This window comes from Zonotrichia leucophrys, chromosome 20, assembly GCF_028769735.1.
Source record: "Zonotrichia leucophrys gambelii isolate GWCS_2022_RI chromosome 20, RI_Zleu_2.0, whole genome shotgun sequence".
NCBI lineage: Eukaryota > Metazoa > Chordata > Aves > Passeriformes > Passerellidae > Zonotrichia > Zonotrichia leucophrys.
In genome coordinates, this window is record NC_088189.1 from 9230693 (window position 1) to 9239886 (window position 9194).

General features: G+C 47.8%; 1 protein-coding gene across 1 annotated transcript; it reads right to left on the reverse strand.

Moving 5' to 3' along the window:
• Positions 1 to 806: 806 nt before the first annotated feature.
• On the reverse strand, positions 807 to 8895 carry MANBAL (mannosidase beta like). Its single transcript, XM_064730137.1, has 4 exons — positions 8825 to 8895; positions 7538 to 7586; positions 5700 to 5866; positions 807 to 3226 (listed from the first exon to the last, which is right to left on the reverse strand). Exons 3-4 carry the CDS (start codon positions 5847 to 5849, stop codon positions 3119 to 3121), a joined length of 258 nt encoding a protein of 85 aa, XP_064586207.1. The 5' UTR covers positions 5850 to 5866; positions 7538 to 7586; positions 8825 to 8895; the 3' UTR covers positions 807 to 3118.
• Positions 8896 to 9194: the final 299 nt, after the last annotated feature.

Genomic DNA, 9194 nt, shown 5'->3' on the forward strand with positions numbered 1-9194 from the left:
TGTGACACACACCAGCACAGGAAATCCTCAGCCAGCTCCTGGCTTTGGGTGGCACAGCAAGGTGTGGCTGCAGAGGTGCTGCCTTACTGGCAGGTACCTGGAGACAGACCTTTGAAAACCTCCCCTTCAATAAAATTGACTTAATGAGGTCTTCAGCTCCCTTTGGGATGTTAATTACAAAACAGCCTGGAGAAAAGTGCTGGGGAATTAAAGGAGTCGCCACACTAGTCCTTCTCTGCTTTGGTTTTCTGGTGAGAGAACCAGCAGACACTTGCCACAGCTTGGCTACCAGCAACCAACACACACTTGCCAGAGCTTGGCTGCCTCATTGGTCTCACTGCAGCCAGGAAGAGCCACCAGACAGCCCCATGCTCCAGCCATGCAAACCTGGGCTGCTGTGAATCCCTTTTACCAGCCAACTGAATCCCCATCAAATCCCCTGCTTGCATTGTTAACAATGCCTTTATTGGGGTGGGGATACCTTCATGGGGGCTCTTAGAGCCAAAAACCTCTCATGAGGGGCAAATTGATTTAGTCACTGGCTGTTTTTTTCCCTCCTTCCAGGAAGGTGAAGCAGTGTTAGGAAATAGTTTGCTACTTCCAAGTCAAACATAGATACAGATGCACACATGCCTGATAGTATTAACTAACCATTTTCTCACAGATTAAAGGATCTGAAAGGATTTCCCTTAATGGAGCATTTTAATGAATAAGTTATTTATGTCCCTGTGTTCCTATAGTCTGGGAGTTCTGGCAGCTTTCACAGTGAAATGTGAGGGAACAGACAGCACAACTTTAAACACAGATTTCTTTTATAACAAAGATTCTGATGGCATTTATTACGCATTTCAGGATAAACTAAAATACATGGGTTATTGGTAATCTCTACAGACTCTAAGTTCAGCAAACAAGAGCATTCAAATAGGTATAAAGCTGTCAGGAACAGACTGGGGAATTTATCTTCATCCCTCTTCCCCCCAACAAAACCCAACCCCAACATCCATGATTTCTACTGAGCAATGAGTGAGCAGCCTGCAAACAGCTGGATGTGGACATTGATGTAGCAGCTGCTATTTCAGTAACAGCCACACAGTGCTCACTGCCAACTGGTTCAGAGCTGAAGAAGTGACTCTGTATTTTGGATAACGTGTGTCCTGTGATTCCATTAAAGCATTAAGTCCCTGCTTTAGGTGACCTGCAGAAAGGTGGAATTTACATAAAACCATTCTCATGTATTAAAATGGAAAGAGTGATCTGCAGTACCCACTCAGGGCTTTTCTTTGCCCTGCAGATCAGAGACAGAGCACAGGTCCATCATGGAAATTCATGGCACAACACTGTTCTTTGTTATCTGCGTGGGAACTTTCTGTAATATTTCTTTGTACTGAGAACTTAAAGCAACTTTAGAGTGCTTGTGTCTCCCATGCTTTGTTCTGTCCTCCTAGTACTGCCTTCATTTAGCTCAAAAAAAAATTAAAAAGCAGAATTTAAAGCAGAACTCCAAGCTGGATTTGAAGAAGTGCAACTTGGTGCCAGCATTCTGGCTAAGAGCATCAGAGAGGCTGGAGCAGGGAAGTCAGAGCCACACTGGTTCTGGGATCCATCTGTCACCCCAAAAACCAGCAATAGTGAGCAGAGGACGTGGCTGCTCTCAGCAGTGATGGTTTCTGTGAGTGTGCTGCTCACCTGCTGTTACAGAACACACACCTGGGCTCACCAGGCATTTGTGACTCGAGGATGGGAGTGTGTGTATGCAAAGAGGATCACAGACTTGCAGCCCTGCCAGGGAGAACCCTTCCTTCAAAGCTGCTCTGAACCCTGGGTGCGCCTCAGAGAGCAGGTTCTCCTCCCATTGACTCACTCCTGATCAAACAAACCAAGATGTGAGCTGGCATCAGGAAGCCTGAGCTGCTCTGCAGAGACTCCGTGGCTACGTCACCACCTATCTCCTTCCAGCCCTGTCTAGCCATATTTAAATCCAACCCTGGCTTGTCCCTGGGCCTGGAGAGCCAGAACCTGAAGGAACACAGTGTCTGTGTCTCTGCCATGCAGTCATGGTACACAGCTGGCCTGCCACTCCTTGGATCTTAAAATACCTCATCTCCTCAGGCTGAGAAGGTGTTCACCCTCAGGAGGAGCTCAGCCAGAGGAGATGGAGCAGACTGTGGCAGGGAAGGCTGGAGGGGATTTGCAGGGGCAGTGATGCCCAGCTGTGCTGAAAGAGGGCCCATGGTCAGGGCTCAGCCAGCTGGCAGGAGGGTTTATCCCTTTTCATGGCACAGAGAGGCAGAGCAGGCTGACACACCACCAGTGCACCAGGCTCCCACTCAGCAGCTCTTCTCCAGTGCCTGCTCTTCCCAAGTCTCCAAGAACAACTCCCCTAGCACAGGCATTAAATTCTGCACTTTCCAGAGTCAAATTGTTTCCTGATTCTTGTAGTCATTGCAATCCCCACCACAGCCTCAGCTCCCTGAAATGTACCTGCTTTCAAAGGTGGGAATGGAAAGGAAGAGTGCATGGGTGGGGAAACAGCCACGCTGGGGAAATGAAAGCTTTCATCTCCAGCAGTCTGGAATCCTGTGAGTTATTACCTAAAGAATTAAAGAATATGACAAAGGCATTATGATTAAGCCATAAAATGCAGCTATGTATTTCAGACTAGATGACAACAGAGATGAATACAAAGCTGTGTAGTGTGGCATTCTTGATCCATTTGATCCCTCTGCCTTCAAAAAGCACAACACAAACCGGTATCCAAAGCAGCAAACTCATGCTCCACTTTCCACAGGGACTTCACAACAAATCCCAGCCAGCAGGGAGGAGCCAGACCAACAGCCCTCTCTACCCACCAGAACTGGAAGAAGTCACTTTAATGGTGACTGACACATTAATCAGGTCAAATGAAGTCCTGGACATGTGAAGTTCTCTTTGCTTGTAAGAAATCTATGGCAGAACCCCAACCCTTCCACTCTTCTAAGATTCTTCTCCCTTGCCCCTGAAAAGTAAAAGATGGCAATGCCAGAAAACCATTGAGAGAGTTAGTTGCCTTTGATGTTGTCTCTGAGGAAGCACAATTACAGGTGGTTGTTTGGTCTTGGGAGGTTCATCAGTCACACCTCTATCGTTTCTTTTTGGTTTCCTTCTTAGGTTTCTTGCTTATCTGTGGAGCAGTTGCCTTTGGCTTCTTCACTGGCTCTGAATTCTTGGGCTCAAAACTGTCAGAGTCCTACAAGAATCAATTAAGAAACAGTCAGTAACTCTTTTTTTTACCATTTGCTAACAGGTTGCATTGGGGATTCAAGTATAAGCCAGAGGAAACAAGTGCTGGGTATCTCTGTTGGAACACATTGATGTCAAACTGAGGCCACATTTAATGAGACTCAAGCAGCAGCATCTCTGCTCCTTCTGCATGTGCTTTTTGATGAGTGTGAGTTTCTGCACAGAAACAACTTGTTACCAGAGATGCCATTAAAAGCTTAAATAGCTAAAACAGGCTTTGGAGAAGAAAAACTTTGAAGGCAAGAAAAAAATCAACACTAAATGAAAACTATTTGAATTAGGAAAAGATAACATATAATCATCAGGATACATGGAAACAGTCAGCAGGCATTTCTGCCAAACATTAATCACTATCATGTGCAAGACAAAAAAATATTTCCCAAAGCAGCAGTAAAAATATAAAGTTCAGAGCCTCTAAAATCCAAGGAGGGAATTGCAGGCAAAGCTTTCTTCACCTGGACTAACAAAATACTGAGATGTGATGCTTGTTTCCTTCAGAGAAGATGAGAGATAATATTGCAGCCATGGGAAATAAAACCTAGTTATCTTGTGAAAACACAAGGGAACAGCGCCAGTCTCCTCTGAGAAAGCACACACATGCAGATTGCCTCCTTTCATTAAATGCATTTGAGTATAAATATTGCTTTAGCATCTTGGGTTCTCTCAGCCTGAGTGTGCCAACTGGAAAAGGACACACCAAAAATGGCTGAGCAAGACGTGCGAGTTTCAAGCTTCCCAGCCAGAACTCCAGATAATGGAGGGGGAGGCAGCATCTGACAGTGGCCTTTTAATCAAAGGGCTTGGTTCAAAGTCTCTCAAGTTCCTGGGCTATTACAGCTCACATCTGTGTGGCTTTCCAAGGAAGGAGACTTGGCTGGCTTTCCAAAGCTGTGATCAGTGCACAGGGAGCTGGCTGTTACTCAGGGAGGCAGAATGCTGCTGCCATAACGTGAACACTGCTGCCTTCTAATGTCCAAACTTCAAAGTTGGAGGCTCCAAGGCAGCAAGTTCCCCAATATCCTATCCAGACTCAAGCATCATTCTCAGGATCTGGAGAGGCAGCCTGTGGTGTTTATGGTCTTGTAAACAAGTCATATGGACAGCACATCAAGAGGACAGTTTATATATGGAAAAAATAAACACTAGAGTATGCAAACATCAAGGCACACTACAGATGTAAGCAGTAAAAGGTCCTTGAGCCTCATTTTAATTGGGGGTTGGTCTCCAGTTTCCCACTCCAGACCAAAGCTCTCACTCTTTCCATCTTTCAAGAATAGGGTTGCCTATTTTTGGTATTTCTCAAAAATTTCCTGGGGAAATGATGGATCCTGACAAGTGCTGGTGGCTGCAGAGTAACAGTGCAAAGGTTGGACTCAATGATCTTGGAGGTCTTTTCCAACTTGAATGATTCTAAGATTCTAAGACTTGCAATGCCACTGGCATGGTGTCCAACAACTGCCTGTTCCTGTGGCAGGACGAGCAGGAGGGAGCATGACCCATGGCAGGACAGCATCACATCACAGCAGCAGTTAAAGAAATGTGTGGAAAAACTGGGTTATGAACTTCATCCTTCACTCTGTGCCTCATCCTGGGGCGTTCCCTTCCACCAAGAGGTTGAAAATTTCCAGGCTTCCTCTGCACAGGAGGGAGCAAACATGGAAATAAAGAGTCTGAAAACAAAATTCCCCATGCTGAGTTGTTACTGAAAATATACCATGAACATCTGTATCAAAGCACCCAACCTGCATCCTGATCACCTTGCAGCACTGAAATACCTGTCCTCAGCACCAAAGACATTTTCTATTTAATGAAGAAAGCCAGGGAGATGCAGGACATCCCTCAGTCTAGAAGAACAGCTCACCTCAACTTCAACTTCACCTCAACCTTTCCCTTTCAACTTCTCCTGTGCCAACTGCAGCAGGATGGGATGTCAGTCCTGAAAACTGCTTTCCTCACCTTTAGGATATACCAGAAATCTCACCTGCACTTTGCTTCTAGAAATCAGACACAAACTCAAGCCCAGAGTCATGTCCTGAAGGCAGCTCCTGCCAGGGGATGTCCTGCCTGGCAATTAATGAAGGAAATCAGCAGCAGGATGACGATATGGGTTGGGACAAAGCCTTCTCTTCCAACCAGGAACTGCACATGCATTTAGCACCTTGTCAGTGCTTCAGGTTGCTTTTTTCACTGATATTAAGAGAGATCCTGGCTCAGATATTTGTTCCTGACTTTCCTATCTGGTGGTAAATCAGAAGACACAAGCTGGTGCAGGGAAAGCCAAAGGGAAGGAAGGAGAATGAACAATGAAACTGTCACCAATCCCAGGGGCAGCTATGTCTCCATTAGCCACTCCACATTCCCTCCCATCCTGTTTTCCCTGGCTCTGCCCATTTATATCAATATTAAAGAGCACTACTCACTGCCTTGTGAGACTTGGACACGGGCAGGATGATGGCCAGCACACAGATCAGCTGGAAAATGGCCCCAAAGAAGAGTCCATAGCGTAGCACGTTCTCCATGAACGTGGGCTCAGGGATCTCAGGTGGGGAGAAATCCAACTCTGCAGCCATTGCCAGTGCACTGGATACTGCAAGGGGGAAAATACAGAGCAATTTTTTGCATCATCCTTTCTGGCATTTGTTTTCTGTTACCCAAAAATGACAGACTCCCTCACGGAGTTTTGAAGATACTCTTGATCTACTGCAGCAATAACAAAAAGGGAAAGGAAAGCTGTGTTTAATTTGGGTGTTTGTCACCTGCCTGCAAAAATAGCACCCAACTCCTGGTATTAGGCCATTTGTGTGTGAAGAGAAGACAAAATATGACCCATGCTCATGAAACAATAAGGGAAGAGCTTAATAAGCAAGAATAAATTTCTTCCTGAAGTTGATCACACATGCAAGTTGATTACTACTTATTTTTACTTATATTGTCTCTGTGGTCACAGCCTTGTTGTTTTAGATGCTGTACAAACCCAGCAACTTAAACCACACAGAAGCAGAGCAGTTGAAGGCAGAGAAAGAAGTTATGTGAACAGATTTAAGTGTGGCTTTAATGGCTGGTTACACTAAGCCCCACACAACTTAAAACAGCCTCCCAGGTAGTTTGTGGCAGAGTTAAATATCGATCTCCTGGGTCCCAGGCTTCTCAGCCATGAGACCATCCTTCCTTCCTCCCTTTATCTTCTGCTAATGGAGTTGTCAATTTGTCCTATGAATGAGTAACGGCTTTTCACAACGAGGGAGAACTCACTGCCAGAACTGCTAGAGTAAGCCTCAGGAAGTCCCCAAAGGGAAATCCAATTAGTCTGAGATGCCATCACACTCAGCTGTGATTAGTGCCCCACTCGGTTTTCCTGACCTGGCTGATCCCAGTGTGCATTCCCTGGATCAGCACTGCTCACTGATTGTCACAATTCTCTGTACCACTGAAGCTGGCTGTGACTGAGTTTGTGTGCTGAGTTTAACCCTAGGAATTATCTCCAAAGCAGGAGATATCTCTGCATTTCTCAGGCTGGGAGGAGATTGTTGCAATCTGCAGGTGTGACCCAGTCCAGAAGGATGGTAGCTGGCAAATTCCAGCAAAGTAATAGTTGATAAATTTGAGAAACAACTCAATGCCATTGCACAAGAGGCAACTATCACTTGGTGACATACCAAAGGGAGAGGTAAATAAACCACAAAAAAATAATTATTTCATTTTCATTTAGCTGAAATACAGAATATTATTTAGAATTTTAATACAGGAGAACATTTCCAACTGCACAGACTGCCAGTCCCTGGAATAGAGAGACTGTGGAATCCCTGCTGCTGGTGACTGAGGAGGGCAGATCAGATAAGCACTGCCCTGGGATGGGTGTGGGTATATAAAATTCTGCCTTTGAACCAGGAGATAAGAATAGGTGACCTCTCGAGGTCCTGTCCGGGTCTGTACTTCAGTGAAGGAAAATGTTTTAAATTTTGATTCAATCTGAGTCAGCAGGGGCTGTGTGGGACCTGTGGATGAAGTCAGGACACACTGACCCAGCCAGGCTCAGCCAAAGACTGCTCAATGCTGTGAACAAAGCCTGCATGCATGTGGCCCATCCCAACTGCTTTGGCCTTTTAAATCACCTCTCCCAGCTCACGAAGACAGCAGTTCCTAGACACAGAATCACCTCTGAGTTGCATTTATCTCATCTGGGTATCTTTGGAAAGCATTATTGATGCCTGCCCCTGGCCTCAAACACAGCAGGAAGGGAAGCTCCTTCATTCCTCACCTGGAGTCTCCTCAGGACAAACTCCTGCTGACAACCCCAATTCACACACCTGAAACACAACACATAGAGATAAACAGGAAAAGGAAACACATACAATGAAAACAAAAAACCTCTGTCCTCATCTTCTACAACTCTCTCCTCCTTTCCCCTTTTCTAGCTCACCTCCCCTGAGGGCATTAGTACTTAACAAATCCAGATGCCAGGACCAGCACCAAGAGCTCTCCTGCAGGCTGGCAGCAGCTGCCACCACCATTTGAGGCAGAATGCCATGAAACACGGTCAGAAAGAACCTGGCATTGTGGCCAGCTAATTACAGCAGTGTCCTTGCTTGCTCAGGAAACACACCCTCGAACCACTGATTTTCCTGCCATCACTGGAGCCCAACTCTGAGCAAAACTCCAGTTTTAAAAAACTCCAGTGGTTCACACAATGCCCAAAGGCTCTGCCTTGCACCTAAGCCAACAGGTCTCTGGATGATGGAGCCTTCCTCCCTGTCCCCAAGAAGCTCAGTTTCATCACTTATTCCTCAGATAACATCTCTTCTTCTCCACAGGTTGTCAGCTGCCTTTCTCCTCAGACCACCTCACCATGGCCACACTTAAAGCAGCTCTTCCTAAACTGCACCACAGAGGATGGGGCTGTTCCCCACGGCTCAGGAACACCCTCTGTGATAAATAACCAACACATCTGCAGGATCAGGGCCGTGCACCAGCCACCAAACCTTTCTTCTTGCTGCACTGTGTCTCCCAGCTGGTGTCTTCACCTGGCACTAAATAAACAACTGGCAGGGGGCAAAGCCACGGGAATAGCTCAAGCAATATGTATTAGCTTCTTATAGGGGTGGAAATAAATAAATAAATAATAAGTTCTGACAATTAAAGATTCCATCAAAGTAGGAGGCCAAAGAAAGCTCAAGTTGGAATTTTTAAAAGGCTCCGCAGGTGTCGGGATGGAGCCTGGGCAATTTCTACGGGCTGTTCCTGCCCGCACTGCTGCATCCATGGCCGAGGAGCCCGGCTTGGGACAGGGGGCCGGGGGCTGGCAGCCACGCCAGGGATGTGGCAGAGCAGCTGGGCAGCCCCAGGAAGGGGACACCGCTGTCCCCATCCCTCCATCCCTGCATCCCTCCGTCCCTCCACCCCTGCCGGGCCAGCCCCGCGGTGCCGCCCGGTCTCGGCAGGGCCAGCGGCCCCCCCGGCTCTGCACTCGCCCCCGGGGCGATGCTGCAGCCACCGCCGCCCCTGCCCAGCGCCCCGTGCCCGCAGAGCCCGGCCCGGCCCCGCTCACCGCCCGCTCCGCTCCGCTCCCGGCCCCGCCGCCCCGGAACGGCTTCCCGGCCGCTGGAAGCGCTTCCGGCACGGCCCGGCCACCGCCCGCCCCGGCACCGCCCCGGCACCGCCCGTGACAACCGGCCGTGACAACCATCCCCGCAACCATCCCGACAACCGACCGTGACAACCATGCCCGCAACCATCCCAACAATCGCCTCTAGCAACCATCCTGGCAACCACCCGTGACAAACGTCCCAGCAACCATTCCAGCAACTGCCCCGGCAACCGACCCTGACAACCATCCGTGATAACCGTCCCTAGCAATCAACCCGGCAACCATCCCAGCAATCGCCCCAGCAATCATCCATGACAACCATCTGTGACAA